Source organism: Panthera tigris, chromosome C2 (assembly GCF_018350195.1).
Source record: "Panthera tigris isolate Pti1 chromosome C2, P.tigris_Pti1_mat1.1, whole genome shotgun sequence".
NCBI classification, from domain to species: Eukaryota; Metazoa; Chordata; class Mammalia; order Carnivora; family Felidae; genus Panthera; species Panthera tigris.
In genome coordinates this window covers 120,505,736-120,529,766 of record NC_056668.1, presented here as the reverse complement: position 1 = coordinate 120,529,766, position 24,031 = coordinate 120,505,736, and the positions used below count along the sequence as shown (strand labels likewise).

Below are 24,031 nucleotides of genomic sequence, written 5' to 3'. Positions count from 1 at the left end.
CTAGCCCCAACAGTGTGTCCAAAAATCACTATCAATATCAACCACTATCAAAAAACTATCACTGTCAATACTATCAAATGTTACTTCGGTCATACCCCATTATTTTCTGCTGAAGAATGAGGGCTGTTTTGTATTTATTGCTTAATTTACTTAATGTTGAAAAGAATATGCTATTACTGTAAACCTGAGAAAAAGAATGAAATGTCTGCCCTTCCTCCAATGCCATCAAATGATGCTGTTTGGAAAAATTTCCCAGCAGTTGTGTGGCTTAAAGAAACTCCCATGGTCATGTGACCGCAGATACTTCTGGGGCTGGTTGAATGCAGTGTTTCATAAAGTGGATTATGAACGCATCAGGGATGTGGGACCCGATAGGGCAGCATCGGAGTGGCTGCTGCACTGTGGGGCCATGGTGCGCTACCACAACCAGGAGAGGTGGCAGAAGGACTACAACCACCTCCCCACAGGACCTCTGGACAAGTACAAGATTCAGGCAATTGATGCCACCGACTCTTGTATCATGAGCATTGGATTTGATTACATGGAGGGCCTACACCATGTTGAAAAAATAAGGCTACGCAAGTGTCATTATATCAAGGATGACTATTTGGAGAAACTTGGTAAACTTGAAAATTTACAAAAGAGCGTATTGGAAATGGAAATAATTTCATGTGTGAATGTCACAGACAAAGGCATCATTGCTTTATATCACTCAAGAAACCTGAAATATTTACTGTTAAGTGATCTTCCTGGAGTAAGAAAAAAAGAAAACCTTATCCGAGCCTTTAAGACTGCACTGCCTTCTCTGGAACTAAAATTAGACTTGAAGTAAAATAATCATATTCAAGAAGTATCGTATTTCAATATAAAGTATCATTTGAAATTGTTGATCCTAAACATCATAAATACTCTATAATCATCAACAGACCCTAAGGATATCCAATCATGACATTTCAGAAGCAGAGTCCATCATGTAGAAAATAAATATTCAGACATGACTCACTGAAGTTACTAAGTCGGAAGTAAAAATATATGTACATTAAATCCTTTTAGGAAAAATGGAAACAAGGTAGCAGTTTAATTCTAATATGTTCCTCATTTTATATAGAAATCAGTACAGTATGTAGATACTGACAGAGTTCTTTAAAGTGATTTAAATGTGCAACACAGATATTCTTTATTGTATTTTATCATTAATTTATGTTAATGTTACATTTTACTTTAAAGCTATTGAAGCATGTTACTATAAATGTATATTTATGAAAAACTGAAAGCTAAGTTTCAGATTCATTGATGGATTATGAAAGGCAGTCATTGGTTGCTGAGGCATCCATATTGCTTCCCAGGATTTGCATTCATTTCTCATGATCCTACATTCCTTTGTTCTTTATAACCTACACCTTTCTCTGAACGAATAGTTTCTAATTTGTCTATTTTGTAAGCTTAGTCGGGTGTTTTATTAAAACTAGACATAAATATCTGGCTGAATTCAAATAGTTTTGCCAACTGCAGTAGAACAAAGGAAATAGTCATGAAGACCATACTTTTTGCTTAAATTAAAATATTGATTTAAACCAAAAATTTTGACATGCCAATTAGAAACTAATTTAAATTTCCCCATATATGTTGGGTACTGCTTCCTATGACTTCAAGGGACATCAAAAAGAAGTATAAACACAAAATTCAATTTATATCTAGAAAGCAGTGATAAAGAATATCACAAATAGGTAAAAACAGATCTTTATTTTCACCTGTCTGAAATGGCCCTGGTTCTATTATTGTTAATTATAGGCCAACTTGTCTGTAGATTTCTGTATGTCTGGTTCTTGAATATAAACTATAAGGTCTTGAATAGAACCTTAGCTGGAAATAATTTTAAAATAAACACTGTATGATGCAGAAAAAAAAAAAAAAGAATGAAATGTTTGAATACTTCTGCCTAGATTTTCTTCCCTTCTACTAGAAAAAGCATCTCAGGAGATTCTCTCATACTTTGCCTAGCTTTGTGGTCCTAGTGCCACGGGAGGGTCTCAGTATAGGAGAGAATACAAACAGTAAGAAATAAGAGTTATTATGTATTTATCACTCACTGTTCATTGTTATGTACACTGAACAGCATCAGAGATTTTTCAGGTGAAGAGAGCAGTAATAACATACACAATGTTACTTTGATAGAAAAAAGAAGAATCAACTCCTATTTGTTTTGGACTGATTTCCTTATTTGTTGCCCTTTGATTGATTTCCTTCAGCCTTTTGTTCTTTTCCAGGCTCATTAACAGCAATTTCAGAGGCTGAACAGTTTCAGGTGTGTTCAGACATTCATTTTGTTGTGCACTATTACCAGGTCCTGGAAAAGGTTTCAGGGCTGGTAAGGACAGTTGTATGGATGAGAGCAGGATATCTGGATTACTTATAGGTGTAATTTACTCAGGCCATTCCTCTCCTACACTTCCAAGGATAAATGAGAGGTGGTGGCAGGTAAGTAGAACTTACCTGTGTCACGTGAGGTCAGTGAAGTGTGACATTAACTTCTTAAAAATCAAGCTAGCTTTGCCATGGCAAATTATTAATGTTCAGGCATGTGTTTAATTTACTTTCTATGACAACTTCATGAATGTTATTTGATGAAGGAGAGAAAAACAAAACACTAGCAGGAAATAAGCTGTATGTCTGTCTACCAGAAGACCAGATAGTACTTTTTCACTTGGGCACCTGGGTGGCTCAGTCGGTTAAGCGTCCGACTTCAGCTCAGGTCATGATCTCGCGGTCCGTGAGTTCAAGCCCCGCATCGGGCTCTGTGCTGACAGCTCAGAGCCTGGAGCCTGTTTCTGATTCTGTGACTCCCTCTCTCTCTGCCCCTTCCCCCACTCACATTCTGTCTCTCTCTCAAAAATAAATAAACATTAAAAAAAAATAGTGTTCACTGTACAAAGATAGGCAGACGAAAAAATATTCAACTTGATTCTTTTTATTTTTTTTTTAAGTTTATTTATTTATTTTGAGAGAGAGACAACAAGCAGGGGAGGGCCAGAGAGAGAGTTCGGGGCTCAAACTCACAAACTGTGAGATCATGACCTGAGAGTAAGTCAGATTCCTAACCAACTGAGCCACCCAGGCACCCCTCAACTTCATTCTTTATGAAGGCTATCTAGGGATGTAAACGTCCCACATACCTGAGGGTGATTGTGCCTAGTACCATTCTTACTGATAAATAGATAATTACAGGCATACTAAAAAAAAAGGTTTTTTTAGTAACATTATGTCAAAAAGCAAGCTCCAAAATGTTCCATGAAGGTTTTGAGGAAATCTAAAGAAGACATGGCACAGAGGTGAGAGACTGTGAGCTAGTGGGAAACAGTGCAGCGACAGGGACAGCACAGGCAGTTGGGGAGAGAAAGTGACAGTGTGGGTTAGAAGCCAGTGCCTGGCAGGCCAGATCTCAGAAGGCAGAATGCCACAAGGAGGAGCACAGGAATAAACCGTCAGCTTTCAAGTTTGTTTTTTATTTTCTTTTAAGCTGTAGAACACTCTCTTCAAATTTTTTTTTCAATATATGAAATTTATTGTCAAATTGGTTTCCATACAACACCCAGTGCTCATCCCAAAAGGTGCCCTGCTCAATACCCATCACCCACCCTCCCCTCCCTCCCACCCCCCATCAACCCTCAGTTTGTTCTCAGTTTTTAAGAGTCTCTTATGCTTTGGCTCTCTCCCACTCTAACCTCTTTTTTTTTTTTCCTTCCCCTCCCCCATGAGTTTCTGTTAAGTTTCTCAGGATCCACATAAGAGTGAAAACATGGTATCTGTCTTTCTCTGTATGGCTTATTTCACTTAGCGTAACACTCTCCAGTTCCATCCACGTTGCTACAAAGGCCATATTTCATTCTTTCTCATGGCCACGTAGTACTCCATTGTGTATATAAACCACAATTTCTTTATCCATTCATCAGTGGATGGACATTTAGGCTCTTTCCATAATTTAGCTATTGTTGAGAGTGCTGCTATAAACATCAGGGTACAAGTGCCCCTATGCATCAGTACTCCTGTATCCCTTGGGTAAATTCCTAGCAGTGCTATTGCTGGGTCATAGGGTAGGTCTATTTTAATTTTTTGAGGAATCTCCACACTGTTTTCCAGAGCGGCTGCACCAGTTTGCATTCCCACCAACTGTGCAAGAGGGTTCCCGTTTCTCCACATCCTCTCCAGCATCTATAGTCTCCTGATTTGTTCATTTTGGCCACTCTGACTGGCGTGAGGTGATATCTGAGTGTGGTTTTGATTTGTATTTCCCTGATGAGGAGCGACGTTGAGCATCTTTTCATGTGCCTGCTGGCCATCTGGATATCTTCTTTAGAGAAGTGTCGATTCCTGTTTTCTGCCATTTCTTCCCTGGGTTATTTGTTTTTCGGGTGTGGAGTTTGGTGAGCTCTTTATAGATTTTGGATATTAGCCCTTTGTCCGATATGTCATCTGCAAATATCTTTTCCCATTCCGTTGGTTGCCTTTTAGTTTTGTTGGTTGTTTCCTTTGCAGTGCAGAAGCTTTTTATCTTCATAAGGTCCAAGTAGTTCATTTTTGCCGTTAATTCCCTTGCCTTTGGGGATGTGTCGAGTAAGAAATTGCTACGGCTGAGGTCAGAGAGGTCTTTTCCTGCGTTCTCCTCTAGGGTTTTGATGGTTTCCTGTCTCATATTCAGGTCCTTTATCCATGTTGAGTTTATTTTTGTGAATGGTATAAGAAAGTGGTCTAGTTTCAATCTTCTGCATGTTGCTGTTCAGTTCTCCCAGCACCATTTGTTAAAGAGACTGTCTTTTTTCCATTGGGTGTTCTTTCCTGCTTTGTCAAAGATTAGTTGGCCATATGTTTGTTGGTCTAGTTCTAGGGTTTCTATTCTATTCTATTGGTCTATGTGTCTGTTTTTGTGCCAATACCATGCTGTCTTGATGATGACAGCTTTGTAGCAGAGGCTAAAATCTGGGATTGTGATGCCTCCTGCTTTGGTCTTCTTCTTCAAAATTACTTTGGCTATTCGGGGCCTTTTGTGGTTCCATATGAATTTTAGGATTGCTTGTTGTAGCTTCAAGAAGAATGCTGGTGCCATTTTGATTGGGATTGCATTGAATGTGTAGATAGCTTTGGGTAGTATTGACATTTTGACAATATTTCTTCTTCCAATCCATGAGCACGGAATGTTTTTCCATTTCTTTATATCTTCTTCAATTTCCTTCATAAGCTTTCTATAGTTTTCAGCATACAGATCTTTTACATCTTTGGTTAGATTTATCCCTAGGTATTTTATGCTTCTTGGTGCAACTGTGAATGGGATCAGTTTCTTTATTTGTCTTTCTGTTGCTTCATTATTAGTGTATAAGAATGCAACTGATTTCTGTACATTGATTTTGTATCCTGCAACTTTGCAAAATTCATGTATCAGTTCTAGCAGACTTTTGGTGGAGTCTATCGGATTTTCCATGTATAATATCGTGTCATCTGCAAAAAGTGAAAGCTTGACTTCATCTTTGCCAATTTTGATGCCTTTGATTTCCTTTTGTTGTCTGATTGCTAATGCTAGAACTTCCAACACTATGTTAAACAACAGCGGTGAGAGTGGACCTCCCTGTCGTGTTCCTGATCTCAGGGAAAAAGCTCTCAGTTTTTCCCCATTGAGGATGATGTTAGCTGTGGGCTTTTCATAAATGGCTTTTATGATGTTTAAGTATGTTCCTTCTATCCCGAACTTCTCGAGGGTTTTTATTAAGAAACGTTGCTGAATTTTGTCAAATGCCTTTTCTGCATTGATTGACAGGATCATATGGTTCTTATCTTTTCTTTTATTAATGTGATGTATCATGTTGATTGATTTGCGAATGTTGAACTAGCCCTGCAGCCCAGGAATGAATCCCACTTGATCATGGTGAATAATTCTTTTTATATGCTGTTGAATTCGATTTGCTAGTATCTTATTGAGAATTTTTGCATCCATATTCATCAGGGATATTGGCCTGTAGTTCTCTTTTTTTAATGGGTCTCTGTCTGATTTAGGAATCAAAGTAATACTGGCTTCATAGAATGAGTCTGGAAGTTTTTCTTCCCTTTCTATTTTTTGGAATAGCTTGAGAAGGATAGGTATTATCTCTGCTTTAAATGTCTGGTAGAACTCCCCTGGGAAGCCATCTGGTCCTGGACTCTTATTTGTTGGGAGATTTTTGATGACTGATTCAATTTCTTCGCTGGTTATGGGTCTGTTCAAGCTTTCCATTTCCTCCTGATTGAGTTTTGGAAGTGTGTGGGTGTTTAGGAATTTGTCCATTTCTTCCAGGTTGTCCAGTTTGTTGGCATATAATTTTTCATAGTATTCCCTAATAATTGCTTGTATTTCTGAGGGACTGGTTGTAATAATTCCATTTTCATTCATGATTTTATCTATTTGGGTCATCTCCCTTTTCTTTTTGAGAAGCCTGGCTAGAGGTTTGTCAATTTTATTTTTTCAAAAAACCAACTGTTGGTCTCGTTGATCTGCTCTACAGTTTTTTTAGATTCTATATTGTTTATTTCTTCTCTGATCTTTATTATTTCTCTTCTTCTGCTGGGTTTGGAGTGTCTTTGCTGTTCTGCTTCTAGTTCCTTTAGGTGTGCTGTTAGATTTTGTATTTGGGATTTTTCTTGTTTCTTGAGATAGGCCTGGATTGCAATGTATTTTCCTCTCAGGACTGCCTTCGCTGCGTCCCAAAGTGTTTGGATTGTTGTATTTTCATTTTCATTTGTTTCCATATATTTCTTAATTTATTCTCTAATTGCCTGGTTGACCCACTCATTCTTTAGTAGGGTGTTCTTTAACCTCCATGCTTTTGGAGGTTTTCCAGACTTTTTCCTGTGGTTGATTTCAAGCTTCATAGCATTGTGGTCTGAAAGTATGCATGGTATAATTTCAATTCTTGTATACTTATGAAGGGCTGTTTTGTGACCCAGTATGTGATCGATCTTGGAGAAGGTTCCATGTGCACTCTAGAAGAAAGTATATTCTGTTGCTTTGGGATGCAGAGTTCTAAATGTATCTGTCAAGTCCATGTGATCCAATATATCATTCAGGGCCCTTGTTTCTTTATTGACCGTGTGTCTAGATGATCTATCCATTTCTGTAAGTGGAGTGTTAAAGTCCCCTGCAATTACCAAATTCTTATCAATAAGGTTGCTTATGTTTGTGAGTAATTGTTTATATTTGGGGGCTCCTGTATTTGGCGCATAGACATTTATAATTGTGAGCTCTTCCTGATGGATAGACCTTGTGATTATTATATAATGCCCTTCTTCATCTCTTGTTACAGCCTTTAATTTAAAGTCTAGTTTCTCTGATATAAGTATGGCTACTCCAGCTTTCTTTTGACTTCCAGTGGCATGATAAATAGTTCTCCATCCCCTCACTCTCAATCTGAAGGTGTCCTCAGGTCTAAAATGAGTCTCTTGTAGACAGCAAATAGATGGGTCTTGTTTTTTTATCCATTCTGATACCCTATGTCTTTTGGTTGGCACATTCAGTCCATTTACATTCAGTGTTATTATAGAAAGATATGGGTTTAGAGCCATTGTGATGTCCGTAGGTTTCATGCTTGTAGCAATGTCTCTGGTACTTTGTCTCACAGGGTCCCCCTTAGGATCTCTTGTAGGGCTGGTTTAGTGGTGACGAGTTCCTTCAGTTTTTGTTTGTTTGGGAAGACCTTTATCTCTCCTTCTATTCTAAATGACAGACTTGTTGGATAAAGGATTCTCGGCTGCATATTTTTTCTGTTCATCACATGGAAGATTTCCTGCCATTCCTTTCTGGCCTGCCAAGTGTCAGTAGAGAGATCGGTCACGAGTCTTACAGATCTCCCTTTATATGTTAGAGCACGTTTATCCCTAGCTGCTCTCAGAATTTTCTCTTTATCCTTGTATTTTGCCAGTTTCACTATGATATTGTCGTGCAGAAGATCGATTCAAGTTACGTCTGAAGGGATTTCTTTGTGCCTCTTGGATTTCAATGCCTTTTTCCTTCCCCAGATCAGGGAAGTTCTCAGCTATTATTTCTTCAAGTACACCTTCAGCACCTTTCCCTCTCTCTTCCTTCTCTGGAATCCCAATTATGCATAGATTATTTCTCTTTAGTGCATCACTTAGTTCTCTAATTTTCCCCTCATACTCCTGGATTTTTTTATCTTTTTCTCAGCTTCTTCTTTTTCCATAATTTTATCTTCTAGTTCACCTATTCTCTCCTCTGCCTCTTCAATCCGAGCCGTGGTTGTCTCCATTTTATTTTGCAGATCATTAATAGCATTTTTTTAGCTCCTCCTGGCTGTTCCTTAGTCCCTTAATCTCTGTAGCAATAGAATCTCTGCTGTCCTTTATACTGTTTTCAAGCCCAGTGATTAATTTTATGACTATTATTCTAAATTCACTTTCTGTTATATTGTTTAAATCCTTTTTGATCAGTTCATTAGCTGTCGTTATTTCCAGGATTTTTTTTGAGGAGAATTCTTCTGTTTTGTCATTTTGGATAGTCCCTGGAGTGGTGCAGGACTGTGGGGCACTTCCCCTGTGCTGTCTTGAATAACTTCCATTGGTGGGCGGGGCCACAGTCAGACCTAATGTCTGCCCACAGCCCACTGCTGGGGCCACAGTCAGACTGGTGTGTGCCTTCTCTTCCCCTCTCCTAGGGGCGGGATTCACTGTGGGGTAGCGTGGCCCATCTGGGCTACTTGCACACTGCCAGGTTTGTGGTGCTGGGGATCTGGCATATTAGCTGGGGTGGATCGGCAAGGTGCACAGGGGTGGGAGGGGCAGGCTCAGCTGGCTTTTCCTTAGGTGATCCGCTTTGGGAGGGGCCCTGCGGCACCGGGAGGGAGTCAGACCCGCCGCTGGAGGGATGGATCCGCAGAAGCACAGCTTCTGTGTTCGGTGTTTGTGCAGTGCAAGCAAGTTCCCTGGCAGGAACTGGTTCCCTTGGGATTTTGTCTGGGGGATGGGCGAGGGAGGCGGCGCTGGCGAATGCCTTTGTTCCCCGCCAAGCTGCACTTTGTCATCCGGGGCTCAACAACTCTCCCTCCCATTGTCCTCCAGCCTTCCTGTTCTCTGAGCAGAGCTGTTAACTTATAACCTTCCAGATGTTAAGTCCCACTTGTCAGAACACACTCCATCCGGCCCCTCCGCCTTTGCAGGCCAGACTCGGGGGCTCTGCTTGGCTGGCGGGCTGCCCCTCCGTCCCGGCTCCCTCCCGCCAGTCCGTGGAGCGCACACCGCCTCTCGGCCCTTCCTACCCTCTTCCGTGGACTCTCGTCTACGCTTGCCTCCAGAGAATCCGTTCTGCTAGTCTTCTAGCCATTTTCTGGGTTATTTAGGCAGGTGTGGGTGGAATCTAAGTGATCCGCAGGACGCAGTGAGCTCAGCGTCCTCCTATGCTGCCATCTTCCCAGAAGCCTCAAATTTTTTTTTAATGTTTGTTTACTTTTGAGAGAAAGAGAGAGAGTGTGAGCGGGGGAGGGGCAGAGAGAGAGGGAGACAGAATCTGAAGCAGGCTCCAGGCTGTGAGCTGTCAGCACAGAGCCTGATGCAGGGCTCAAACTCACGAACTGTGAGATCCTGACCTGAGTGAAATCGGGCACTTAACCGACTGAGCCACCCAGGCGCTCCCAGAATACACTCTTCAAATACAACCTTATTTGGAAATCCCGTACGAAAAATACATAAAATGCTTGCTCCAGCACTAGCTCCTCAGGTAGGTCCAATGGGGTTCGGTGTGAAAAGCAGACAAGGAACAATAAGGAAGAAAGAAATGGCCTAATCAGGGTGGAAACATCACCTCCGGGGCTTGCTGTGTTTGGGCAATCTCTGCTCTGTCTGGGGCTATTCCTCTCCCGGACCTACTTCCTTTCCTATTTCCTTCTCAGATTACACATAGGCCCCTGCAAGGGCTCAACGGTCTTCTCTTGCTGCTCTCGTGTATCATGAACGTGAAACAAATGAACAAATATTAGCATCTAGAAAGTGAAAAACAAAAATGTGGAGTATTTAAAAATACCTAACCATATTCTGTCCATTAGACAAAGGGAGTGCTTTAGAAAAAAAACCTGCTACGATATTTGGTAACTTGTTACCTTTATTTCTGAAAAGTGGATTACATCAAAAATTAAATAGGATCTAACCGTTGTCAAATCAAAGTGGATTTTATGAGTGGTTGAAAACTCTTCATATACAGACAATTTGCTGATAAAAAAAAAAGCATAAAGACCCTCTGGGTCATTTTAAAAAGGGTTTCTGATTGCACTGAAAATGACCCCAGTGTACTACTCAAAGTGAATTTTCATAGCAACTGCAATTACCAAAAATAAAATTAAAAAAAATTACATGTGATTCTACTTCACATGACTTTATACATTGGCTCTATTATATTGAAAAAAATTTCAAATTCCAGGCAATTATCCAAAACAGTATAAATATAGGGATCCTTATTACACTATAAAAGTTAACTTTCTTAAAAGAAAGGCATTTTAGCTTTTGGTATTTCTACGAAGCTTACTGAATCATTACATGTTATTCTATTATTTACAGATAATAAGTATGACAGGTGGATTTGATTATTTTACTCAAAGTGCCTGAAGTGTAAGCAGTCTTACTTCTTGACATTCCAAATCAGGGCTAACATGATAAACACACAGGAAAGGACTCCTGATACGGTTTCTGTTCAGAGTAAGAATAAGTATCAAAAGTAAACTGTTGCATATATAAGTCACACACAGGGCAGGTGAGCTGCCAGGGAGCCATGATGATGGTGAGAGGTGGAACCTTCATAAAGCTAGACCATGGAGATGGTGGTGAGCTCAGATGTGGAGGGGTTGCCCTAATGTGGTACCATCAGACACTACTCAAGGCACCCAAAGTATTAAACACTGACTCTAAAAGCAAGTAAGCAGAGCAGCAGAATACAGGCAGGGAAGAGAATGAAAACTATCCCGACATTTTTACCTGCAGCAGAAGTTCTTGCAGCTGGGCCCGCTTCTGCTTTATCCGTTCTATCCGCCTCTGCTTCTCGATCTTTAAAACATGGGTTATGAAAGAACATGAGCATATGTGGAGTATAAAGTACTGCCTACCTTTCAGTTATCTGAGTTATCAAGAATTTTCCTTCAACCTCCATCCATTTTAACTAGCAATATCATTACTGAGGAGCAGGGTTAAGGTTAGGGTAAGCAAGTAGGCATGATAGCAGAATTGTGGCAACTATTATCTATAATGACATCCATCCACTTAACGAATACTTGGCATGCAGTACTTGTCGCTATTTGTTACTCAAGTTCTAATCAGAGTAATAGCTAACATTTAGTGAATACTTACTCTAGGTGCCAGCAACTCAACCAAGCACTTTACACACATTATCTTAATTCATCTTCACAAAACCCTATGAAGTAAGAAGTACTGCGTTTTGCATGTAAAGAAACGGAGGTGTCGAGGGTTAAGGAACTGCCAAAGGTCACGTAGTTATTAAGTGGAAAGAGGCAGGATTTGAACCTAAGCCACCTGGTTCCAGAGACTCTATTATTAATTACTTTGCTACATTAGCCCCCAACCTAAAGAATCAGGGAAGATCTCATTTAAGATCACAGTTTAACTGACTTTTAAGTGGGCATAGCTCCTAATACAGTTAGCCTGCATATTCAATACACAATTCCAACCTGTAGTAAGGAACATGCTTATGGGGCAAATTTCCCAGCTTCACACAACCATTATTTTCCTCACTCTTTCTGAATTTTCTCTCAGATGACTTCCTCACTGTGTCTTTGGGCAAAAGTCAATGACATCAAATATAACATTTTTCTTGTCTATTCCAACCATGTTTCCTTTTAAAAAAAAATTTATTTTTGAGAGAGAGAGAATGAATGAATGGGGGAGGGGCAGAGAAAGAGAGAGAGAGAGAGAGAGAGAGAGAGAGAGAGAGAGAGAGAAAGGATCTGAAGTGGGCTCTGAGCTGACAGCAGAGAGCCCGACACAGGGCTCAAACTCCCAAAATGTGAGGTCATGTCCTGAGCCAAAGTTGGGTGCTCAATTGACTGAGCCACCCAGGTGCTCCCCACCTCCTCTTTTTTTTAATGACAAGCTTGTTTCTTATTTGCTCTGTATCTACTCTAGTATGCACCGGGAGCATCCTCTCATCCTCTAACCACTATACCACTTTCATCCTAAATTACTTAACATTCACTCGAAAATCTGTGTGGCTTTCCATATCTGAAAAGATGTTGTAGGACTTTGTATCTGTATCTACAGCTGGGACAGGCCAGGCCAAGCCACTACCTGCCTCTCATGCCCCCCATCTAACACCAGGCCAAGATGTATCGATTCTACCTCTAAAACATTTCTCCAACTTCAGGCCACTGACTTGACTCAAAACATCTCCAATCCACCCCCTCAGTTTCCCTCCTCATCTTCCATCAGTTCAACTTCCATCAGTTCAACCCACCAGCAGGGTGATGCCTTAGAATGTGTCCTATCAGCCCTCTTTATAATTCTTCCCACTGCTTACAGGATCAAGTCCCAAAGCCTCGCACTTAGAAAGCTATCTCCTTTAGCCCTGCCTGCACTCTGCTCACACCCAGCTGTGAACAGCCCATGCGGGGCCTCTGGAAGGCCCTCCCTGCCCTAAGCCTCTGGGCAAACACCTACATCTCCCTCATAACTGAGCCCGGCGATTTTCTTCTTTCCTTGAAAAGCCCTCCATTATCTCCCTTTCCAGAGCATCTGTACATATGTCTTTCACAGGAGTAATCAATCAGTTTTGGTAACTCCTTTTGACTATTATTCCTTTTATCAGAATGAAAGCTCCTGGGGTCAGAGATTTTGTCTCATATAATCGTTGGGTAAACATGCAAGAACTGCTAAAAGATTTTTGCTTATTGAGTCTTTGTTATCAGCTTAATATTACTGGTAATAAAAATGATCCTCAGATTCCACTGCATGAGAAAGAGAAAGAGAGGTCATTTCCACTGTAGTGTATGTATAACATCCCATAACTTTTGATGAATGTCTAATTTCTCCATCTACAAGTATAATAATACCAAATAAGTTGATTTGCTGAGGGGAAAAAGGGATGGAGAAAAACATGAAACTGACCATATTTATTTCCAGAAACTATAGGTAACCTCAATTTATGGCCATGATAGTACAATTATGTCAAACCAATTTAAAATCAGTAGGTTGGGGCACATGCTCATATAGGACAGATTTTCTATAATGATTAAAGTTAATGGAATAAAAATGTTTCTGCAAACATCATCCCAAAATTCATGCAAGCTGAACATTGTATCCTTTGTGATAAAGATACCAATGAAATACCATCTGGTTGTTATTGATTCTAGGGTCAAAGATAAAAGTTTATTTATTTATTTTTCTTACTTTTTTTTTTTTAATATATGAAATTTATTGTCAAATTGGTTTCCATACAACACCCAGTGCTCATCCCAAAAGGTGCCCTCTTCAATACTCATCACCCACCCTCCCCTCCCTCCCACCCCCCATCAGCCCTCAGTTTGCTCTCATTTTTTAAGAGTCTCTTATGCTTTGGCTCTCTCCCACTCTAACCTCTCTCTTTTTTTTTTTCCTTCCCCTCCCCCATGGGTTCCTGTTAAGTTTCTCAGGATCCACATAAGAGCGAAACCATATGGTATCTGTCTTTCTCTGTATGGCTTATTTCACTTAGCGTAACACTCTCCAGTTCCATATACGTTGCTACAAAGGGCCATATTTCATTCTTTCTCATTGCCACATAGTACTCCATTGGGTATATAAACCACAATTTCTTTATCCATTCATCAGTTGATGGACATTTAGGCTCTTTCCATCATTTGGCTATTGTTGAGAGTGCTGCTATAAACATTGAGGTACAAGTGCCCCTATGCATCAAAGATAAAAGTTTAAACACAAGAAGTAAACAGCCAGTTTGATCCTATTTATTTTGGGGAGGGGGATCTATATAGCAAGCATTTCATCAAATATTATCTCTATTCATGAATTATCAAAAATCTATTGTATAGAGTGCTCAGAATTAAACTATAATAAAGTAAGTATCTTCTCTAAGAAACAGTAAAAATCAAGTCATTTAATTTCTATGTCCCTCAGTTTTATCAGGAATTCAGTCAAACTATACATCTTTCTAAATCTCCTTCTAGTTCTAAAATCCTGCACAGAAGAGTCTGCTTAAAAAGAAAAGGAAAAAAAGGCATAGTATACATGTACAATTAGAAATATTTTAATATTATATGTATTTCTAAATTAAAATGCCTTGTAAAATAAAGCAAACTACTATCTATAAACAGATTTTGCTCACTTACCTCAAGATTTTGACATTCCTGAGCAGAATTGGTAGGCAGACCAATCCACTTGATTTCCTTCTTTTCCTTTGAAATTATGTTCATTGCCATTAGCACATTTAAAGCATCATAAACTCTTCTCCTAATATTCTTCTGGTCATAGGCCTGCTAAAAAATAATTTTTAATGAGTGATAAACTCCAAGGGTTAAGATATAGTCACAGGATATTAAGATATTTAACTAATATTATTATTATTATTGTATCTTTAGAGTGCTTAAAGAATTCCATAGCCAGTAAAATACCCTTCAAAAGTAAAGAAGAGATAAAGATACTTCCTAACAATCTAAAACATAAAACAATCTAAAAAATAAAGATTATGACACCTACAGATCTAAATTAAGAAACACTAAAGGGCCTTCTTTAAGCAGAATAAAGATGGATGGGATCTAAGATGGGAGTTTGGAGACACAGTATGGAATGAAGACCACTTGAAAGGTAAATCTGTGGGTATATCTCAATTAACCTCATTGTATAAAACAATACGTCTTGTGGAATCAAGAATATATATAGAACTAACATACATGACAACAGTATGTATATCAGAGGGGTAATGTTAAAGTGGGCTGAAGACCACTTGAAAGGTAAATCTGTGGGTATATCTCAATTAACCTCATTGTATAAAACAATACGTCTTGTGGAATCAAGAATATATATAGAACTAACATACATGACAACAGTATGTATATCAGAGGGGTAATGTTAAAGTGGGCTGAAACCCTGCATTGTCTGGGAGGATATTAGACTCTGAAAAGAATGCATGTTTCAAGCTCTAGGTGAACAGTGCTTTCAAGTATGTGGTCCAAGGACTAGTACCGATCTGCAAACTGTTACTAGTCTACAATGAAAATAGGGAACTTGCACAAAACATCATTACATAGAGCACTAAAACACACTGTTTACTTCAGCTGATTTTTTGTTTTGTTTTTAATGGCAGCAAGATTTTCTCAGTGAAAGAGACTTTTTCAACTTAGATTGTGGAAAAAGTCCATTTTATTGTGGACAAGCAGTTCCTAAGAACAAAATCCAATCAATCAAATGCCATGATAATAAAGGATGCTGGAGTATACTGAATCCATTTAAGTACAGAACTAAACTTATATAAATAGGAGATTTAAGTTATAGAACTGAGTGTAAATATTAGAATTCCTGACACTGTAGGGGCACCTGGGTGGCTCAGTCACTTAAGCATTTGACTCTCGATTTCAGCTCAGGTCATGATCTCATGGACTGTGAGTTTGAGTCCCATGTTGGGCTCTGTGCTGACAGCGTATAGCCAGCTCGGAATTCTGTCTCTCTTTCTGCCCCTTCCCAGCTTGTGCGCGCACTCTCTCTCTCTCTCTCTCTCAAAATAAATAAATAAACTTAAAAAAACCCTGAAATTCTGACACTTTAGAAATAACAATAATATTGGGGCGCCCGGGTGGCTCAGTCGGTTAGGCATCCGGCTTCAGCTCAGGTCATGATCTCGCGGTCCGTGAGTTCAAGCCCTGCGTCAGGCTCTGTGCTGACAACTCAGAGCCTGGGGCCTGTTTCAGATTCTGTGTCTCCCTCTCTCTCTGACCCTCCCCCGTTCATGCTCTGTCTCTCTCTGTCTCAAAAATAAATAAACATTAAAAAAAAAATTAAAAAAAAATAACAATAATATAGTAAAAAATATGAGGAAGAGGCAACAAATTAAGTCTGCTTATGTTCTCCTTGATATTTTAAAGGGTTTGGGATTCAACACAGATGAACTATTCAGACAGATGAACTAACTAATAATAGAGGTTTGGCACAATATATTCATTTAAAGTCATAATAACAACCATAATAATATTATTCTTTTAACAATTATCACGAATATAGTCAATCTGAATCCTGTGGTAGAGAGGAAAAATAGGAGATATAAGTACATATAAATATATTAACTTTTTCCTCTCTATAATCAACATACTGGTACAGGTGATAACAAACAAAAGAAATAAAATATTGAAGTTACTTAAAGTTATAAAGATAATCAACTAAAGAACTAAAGACTACAAATCTTCCAAATTATCAAAAAGAATAATGCAGAAGGGAATAGAAAAAAACCCAACCCTTGCTTCTATTCAGGGGTGAGGATAGGGATGGTTAGTAAAAATGTATGTTGGATGATGAAACATGTTAAGAAAAAATGCCTCCGTACAGTGACATCTGAGTGAAAACTGGAGGAGAAAAACCATATGGCTCCTTAGCAAAGAGACTCAGACAAAGGAAATAGCTAGTGTAATAGTCTCATAAGGAGCATATCTGGCATAGTCACCCCAAAACAAAAAAATAAAAAACCCACCAATCTCATTCATGACCAGTGTAAAACTCCTAAATTTTCAGGAAATTATACAGAATTTGATTGAATTCAATATCCATTTCTGATTTTTTTTAATTAAGAAAAATGAAAGAGGGGCGCCTGGGTGGCTCAGTCGGTTAAGACTTTGACTTCAGCTCAGGTCATGATCTCGCAGTCCGTGAGTTCAAGCCTCATGTCGGGCCCTGTGCTGACAGCTCAGAGCCTGGAGCCTGCTTCAGATTCTGTGTCTCCCTCTCTCTCTGTTCCTTCCCTGCTCATGATCTGTCTGTCTGTCTCTCTCTCTCTCTCTCTCAAAAATGAATAAATGTTAAAAAAAAAAAGTTTGGAGAAAAATGAAAGAAATGTTATGTATGCTATAGTGTAGTAACTGAGATAGTGCATAGTAGCAGATGAGATCAGAGAGGTAATGGGCCAGGTCACATAGGGTCTTGTAGAACATTTTGAGAACTTTCACTTTCACTCAGAATCAGAATGCCATATATCTTCTCTACAGATGCCAGAGAAAAGAAACATCTAATGGCTCACAAGAAAAATCTCAAAGTGATCCAAAAAATATAAATAGTTCCACTCACAGTCTCTGAACACAGGTAATAAAAGTGAAAATTCAGACAAACAAACAAAATTCCCTATCACCTGGAACTATAAAAATTCTAATGCCATTCTTAGGTCAGAGAGGAAATTAAAACCAAAGTTGCAGAATATCTAAAGTAGAACATTATATCAGAATCAATGGGATATGGCTAAAGCAGCGCACAAGAGGAAAAGTCACAGCCATAAAGATTTTCATTACTAAACAAAAATAATAAAAGTAAATAAAGTATACATCAGAGTCTATAGGGTAGAAAAGTAACAAAAGTAACTTCAGGAAAGACAAGAGAATATTAAATGAAGATTAAAAAAAGAAATTAACTGCAAAAGAGGAGGGTCAGTACAAATTCAAGAGATGGTTTGTTGGGAAAAATAACTGCAAATAATTTTTGAAAAATTTTTAAAAAATTAATGTTTATTTACTTTTGAGAGAGTGAGACACAGCATGAACCAGGGAGGGGGAGAGAGAGAGGGCGATACAACTGAACTCACAAACCTCAAGATCATGACCTGAGGTGAAGTTGGAAGCTTAAGTGACTGAGCCACCCAGGTGCCCCTGCAAATAATTTTGAGAACACGAATGAAATGGAAGATTTCCTAAGAATATATAAAACACCAAACTGAATCTAAGAGAGAAAGAAATTTTTTTAATGCTTATTTCTTTTTGAGAGAGACAAAGTGTGAGTGGGGGAGTGTAGGAAGAGAGGGAGACAGAGAATCTGAATCAGGCACCAGGCTCTGAGCTGTCAGCACAGATCCCGATGTGGAGCTGGAACTCACAAACTGTGAGATCATGACCTGAGCCGAAGTTGGAAGCTTAACTTACTGAGCCACCCAGGCGCCCACAACTGAGTTTTTAATAGACATGTTCATCTATTATTTTTTCAATGAAAAACAAGACAAAATTTTCTAATTGACTTGGACATAGAAGAAACACTAAAGGACTCAGAAACATCTCCAAAGTCATTCAAATATAAATATTCCTTTTGTAACCCCCAAAACTATGTTTTAAAAATACATGTTCATCTTTATGTTTAAATATATAATAAAAGAATCCTTTCTAAAACAAAACAAACAAAAAGTCAACAACAAAAGAACTCCCCAGAAGACAATATGAAACCCTCAAGTAAAGGAGTTGGGGATTCCCTAGCTTGTCTGAGTCCTTAAATCAAGGACACAGTCACCCCAGAGATACACTGTTCCATCACTCATCACATCAACGTCAAGGGAATGATCTACCTACCGAATCAGCTGCCAAATGGTTATTTGAATTGGTGAACTCTGATACCAGCTCATCAGCCACTTCATTATATGATGTTGTACCTTTCCGCTGAACTTTCTCACACACTTTCATGGAAAAATGTCTCAAGCCTTTTCCATTTTTATCTCCTTTTTTGCTTCGTTTACTAAAAGAGAAAAATATATTTATACACGAGACTTCCTTTACAAAAAAATAATGTGAGAATATAATTTGATTTTTGTTTCAAGTGGTAAATTTTAAAGAATTAAAAAAAAATTTTTTTTTTGTTTATTTATTTTTGAGAAAGAAAGACACAACGTGAATTGGGGAGGGGCAGGGACAGAAAGAGACACAGAATCCAAAGCAGGCTCCAGGCTCTGAACTGTCAGCGTAGAGCCCGATGTGAGGCTTGAACTTGTGAACTGCGAGGTCATGACCTGAGACGAAGTCGGACGTTTAACCAACTGAGCCACTCAGGTGCCCCTCAAGTGGTAAATTTTAAACTGAATTAGAAATGAAGAAACGTTTTTGAACTTACAATGTTATATATAAACTTATAATGCTTTTGCCTTACAAGCTTAATAAAGTATGAAGTTAGAGTGCTTTTCTACACACATCATTCATTTATTCAACAAGTATTTACTGACCAGTAACTTACTATTATGTGCCAGGTACTGTTCTACACACTAGGAATAAATCCATGAAAGGAACCGACAAAAACACTGCCTAGCCTAGTAGAGTTTACATGCTTACCTTTTGGTATTCTATGTATGCTACAGTTCTATTTCACCTAAAATTAAAAGTACCACTTTCATCAGTTTCATTTATCTACTAAATTTTCAAACAGAGGTCATACTATTAATAACGGATCTAAGTCTTCAATTATTTTAAGTTTGGTTAATGCCTAGGCCCAAACTTTGATAACTTACTAACATTTTCAGGGGTTCAATTTAATTCTACTAATTTCTGAGTGCCAACTATATGCCAAGAACTGGAACAAGGACTAGAGCACACAAACGACAATTGAGGCAAAATCCTTTCTCTCAGTACTGAGTCTTGGCAGACGGGAGAAAGACAAAACAGACCTAAAAGGACAGAGAATTCCAATATAGTAAGGTAAGTGCCACGTCAGTTATTTACAATATTCATGGGAATTAGGAAGAGGGACATCTCATTTAACCTAGAGGAGGAAGACTTGCTGGGGTAAAAGCCAAATGAAAGCAATAAACAAAATGAAAAGGCAACGTATGGAATGGGAGAAAATATTTACAAACCCTTTATCTGATAGGGGGTCAATATCCAAAATATCTAAAAAATTCCAACAATTCGTTAACAAAAAAACCCACACATCCAAATTAAAAAATGGGCAAAAGACATGAATAGAAACTTCTCTGAAGAAAACACACAAATGGCCAACAGCTATATGAAAAGGTGCTCAACATTGCTAATCATCAGAGAGCTGTAAATCAAAACCACAATGAAGTATTACCTCACACCTGTTAGGATGGCTATGTTTAAAAATTGACAGAAACAAAAGGTAGGTGTTGGTGAAAATATGGAGAAATTAGAACCCTTTTACAAATGGAAAATGGTACAGTTGCTATGAAAAAAGTATGAAGGTTCCTCAAAATATTTAAAATAGAATTTCCATATGATCCAGAAATCCCACTTCTGGGTATATATCCAAAAGAATTGAAATCAGGATCTCAAGGAGGCATTTGCTCTCTCCTATTCACTGCAGCATGATTCACAATAGCCAAGATATGGAACCAACCTCAATGTCCATAGGTAGATAAATGGACTAAAAAATATGGTTTATACATACAGTGGAATATTATTTGGCCTCAAAAGAGAATGAAAGCCTGCCATATGCAGTAAACAAGGATGAACCTGGAGGACATTATGCTAAGCCAGTCACAGAAGGACAAATAATGCATGATTCCACTTGTATAAGGTGTCCCACACAGTCAAACACATAGAGGCAAAGAGCAGAATGGTGCTTGCTGGAAGGAAAGGGGAAATAGGGAATTGCTCAACAGGTATAAAGTTTCATTTACGCAAAATGAGCAAGTTCTAGAGATCTGCTGATACAACCTAGTGTCGGTAGTCAATGATAATGTACACTTACAAATTTGTTAGTGGTAAATCTCATGTTAAGTGTTCTTAACACCAGCACCAGCACCAGCAGCATCACCACAAAGATAAACATGCACTTGATCACGTTCCACCAGTATAATTATATTCATTTATAAATTATTTACATGTTCTGTGTTACATACCTTAAGAAATAGACTAAATGTATTTTTTAAAAGAATGAAGTAAGGATATCTACTTTCTTCTTCCCAAATTCCCAAAGAATCACGTGGCCATTCACTGTGGTCAGACTACTGCTGAAATACTGGGAAGACATTAAAGGTGTTAAGTGGGGGAGTGACACAGTGAGATTTTTAGTTAGGCAGAGATTCTGGCTGCAAAGTAGAAGATGTACTTACGAGGGGCAAGAGCAGAGACAGGAAGAACAGCTGAGAGGCAAGCCAGGCAAGAAATATCAAGTCCTGAAACTGGGGCAACTGGTAGGGTTGGATAAGAAGAGACAGCTTTGCATAAATTTTAAAGATAAAAATCAGTAGAAGGAAGTGACTGATGTGAACGGTGAGAAAGAGGGAAATAAGAGAATGACCCTCAGGAAGAGGCATCATTTACTGAGATCAAGGAGACATGAACAAGTTCATGAGTTCCATTTTAAACCTGCTCATCTGCACAGTCCAATACCTAGGTATACTCACACGCAGCTACTGAGCACTTGAAATCTGGGAAGTCTGAATTGAGATATGTTTTAAGTATCAAATACACACTGAGTTTCAAAGCTTGTATGAGAAATCAATGTAAAATATCTGAGTAACCTTTACATTAATTACATGTTGAAATATAATATTTTATTTGTTTTTTAAGGTTTATTTTGAGGGAGAGAGAGATTGTGGGTGAGTGGGGGAGGGAGGGAGGGAGAGGGAGGGAGGGAGGGAGGGAGGGAGAGAGAGAGAGAGAGAGAAGAGAGAGAGAGAGAGAATATGCCAAGTAGGCTCTTCACGGTCAGCACGGAGCCTGACATGGGGCTCAAACTCATGAACCATGAGATCATAGCCTGCGCCAAAATCAAGAATCAGACACTTAACTGACTGAGCCATCCAGGTGCCCCTGAAATATAATATTTTAGATACACTGGATTAAATAAGAGATATAAAAATTAACTTCAGGGGTGCCTGGCTGGCTCAGTTGGTAGAGCACACAACTTTTGATCTTGGGTTTGTGAATTCAAGCCCCATGTTGGGTGTAGAGATTAAAAATAAAATCTTATCCTGAGATCATTATTACCCTATATATTAACTAACTTGGATTAAAAAAAAAGAAATATCCAGACACTAAAAATAAATAAATAAAATCTTTAAAAAATTAATTTCATATTTTTTATTTTTTTAATTATTATAAAATTAAAAGTCACATGTGGCTCCTATTACATTTCTATTGTGGGGCACCTGAGTGGCTCAGCTGGTTAAGCGTCCGACTTTCACTAAGGTCATGATCTCACAGTTCATGAGTTCGAGTCCTGCATCAGGCTCTTCTGTGCTAGCAGCTCAGAGCCTGGGACCTGCTGCGGATTCTGTGTGTGTTTCTCTCTGTCCCTCCCCTGCTAGTGCTCTGTCTCTCTCTCAAAAATAGTAAACATTAAAAAAAAAATCACATTTCTATTGGTCAGCAATGATACAGAGTCTGACATGTCAATAGAATTTCCCAATCAATATATTCAATAGATAGTTAAATATGTAAGTCTCACTTTGTAAGTGAGCTTATAGGATAGGTCACTTACAAACTTATCAGCATGTGTACCATGCCAACCTTCTTCCTATCAGTCTCAAAGGATTAGGTATTCCTCTTTGTTTTTAAATCTAACCTCCTTTTTTAAAGATAACAGCTTTATTGAAATATAATTCACATACCGTAAATTCCATTTTTTAAAGTATACAATTCAGTGGTTTTTAAGAATTATGCAACCATCACCACAATCTAATTTCTTCACCCTAAAAAGAAATGCTGTACCCACTGACAGTCATACCTCACTCCCTAGCCCCTACTATTCTACTCTGTTGCTATGGATTTGCCTATTTGCCAAAGTCAACTTTTCAACTTGAGTTTTTCACTCCAGTGCTTCTGTTTCTGTATTTGCTCTCCTTTGAGCTGTTCTGTCCAGTGTTTGTTCTTAATATATAACTTTATTGTGAAACTGGAATCTGATAAAGACTTCAGATCCAACTGCCACTTTAAAGGTAATACCAAGGACAGAAGAACATGTTAAATTACACTACAGGGATGCAATAAGCAAACTTTTTTTAAAGTGTATTTATTTTGAGAGAGAGAGAGAGAGAGAGTACACATGAGTGTGAGCAGGAAACAGGGCAGAGAAGGAGGGAGAGAGAATCCCAATCTGTTTAGCATGGAGTCTGACGTGAGGGGCTCATCTCAGGAACTGTGAGATAATGACCTCAACCGAAACCAAGAGTCAGATGTTTAACCAACTGAGCCACCCAGGTGCCCTAGTAAGCAAACTCTTTAGGCTTTCTCTTTAGGATACATAAAGTGGTTTCTTCAATTAAAAATCTGTAAGGGAAAAAAAGAGGGAGGGAGGGAGAGAGAAGGGGAGTTAGGGGGGAGGATAGATACAGAAGGGGAATCTACAGATTTTATAAGACATATAAATTTATTTCAAATAGACTATAACACACACACACACACACACACACACACACCAGTTATAGGGGACTCTGGGAAAACAGCAATAGCAATATAGTTTTCAAACTCTCCAAATCCCCATATAAAAAGAGAACAACTAGACAGCAAAACCAAAACTCCATGATAACACTTACAACAAAAGGAAAGGGGTCAAGCAGTTATCCTGCTTTCTTATAGTAACTGTACCTGCAGGTAAATAAATAGTAAAAGAGGGAAAGTGTCTTTATATAAAAATAGTGCCAGTAGTTAGAATAACACTAACTGCAACTCACAAGAAATTAAGAGTTATAACCATTAAACACTGGTTGTGTTACCATCATTAAAAAAAAGAGACAATGGAAGAACACACATTATCTATAGTCTTGCCAAGGATCAAACACCAGTTTACAAAGCCACTGAATCCTATTGCCAAACTACACAAAACACCGAAAACAGGAAGATACTGAGATGCACATGAGTATGAAATCAAGAAGATCTAGACTGTGGGAAACTGCAGAGGACAAATAGCCTAGTTTCAACAACTAAAGTATAAGGAAAATAAGGGGACAGAAGGGGAATCTATATATAAAAGATAACTTTTTTTTTAAGATAACTGTTTTTTTAAACTTTATTTATTTTTGAGAGACAGAGAGACAGAGCATGAGCAGGGGAAGGGCAGACAGAGAGGGAGACAAAGAATCCGAAGCAGGCTCCAGGCTCTG

The 24,031-nt window shown here is 38.6% G+C and overlaps 2 protein-coding genes across 12 annotated transcripts in view; one reads left to right on the top strand and one right to left on the bottom strand.

Annotated features, from left to right (window-relative positions):
- Window positions 1-24,031, bottom strand: part of TFDP2 (transcription factor Dp-2) — a 188,498-nt gene that overhangs the window by 17,319 nt on the left and 147,148 nt on the right. For 10 of the 11 annotated variants that reach the window (XM_042998662.1, XM_042998659.1, XM_007086341.3 and 7 more), the window contains 3 exons: window positions 18,549-18,711; window positions 14,352-14,498; window positions 10,996-11,064 (listed from right to left, as the gene is read on the bottom strand). In XM_042998662.1, the coding sequence (XP_042854596.1) occupies window positions 10,996-11,064; window positions 14,352-14,498; window positions 18,549-18,711 (379 nt within the window). The remainder of the gene's footprint in view (window positions 1-10,995; window positions 11,065-14,351; window positions 14,499-18,548; window positions 18,712-24,031) is intronic. The other variant, XM_007086342.3, reaches the window with a different exon arrangement.
- On the top strand, window positions 197-962 carry LOC102949313 (ATP synthase subunit s, mitochondrial-like). The gene has a single exon (XM_042998664.1). The coding sequence runs from the start codon at window positions 197-199 to the stop codon at window positions 830-832; it is 636 nt and encodes a 211-aa protein (XP_042854598.1). The 3' UTR covers window positions 833-962.

Coding starts and splice junctions, on each gene's coding strand:
- LOC102949313 (XM_042998664.1), top strand. CDS start 197: ATGAAATGTCTGCCCTTCCTCCAATGCCATCAAATGATGCTGTTTGGA.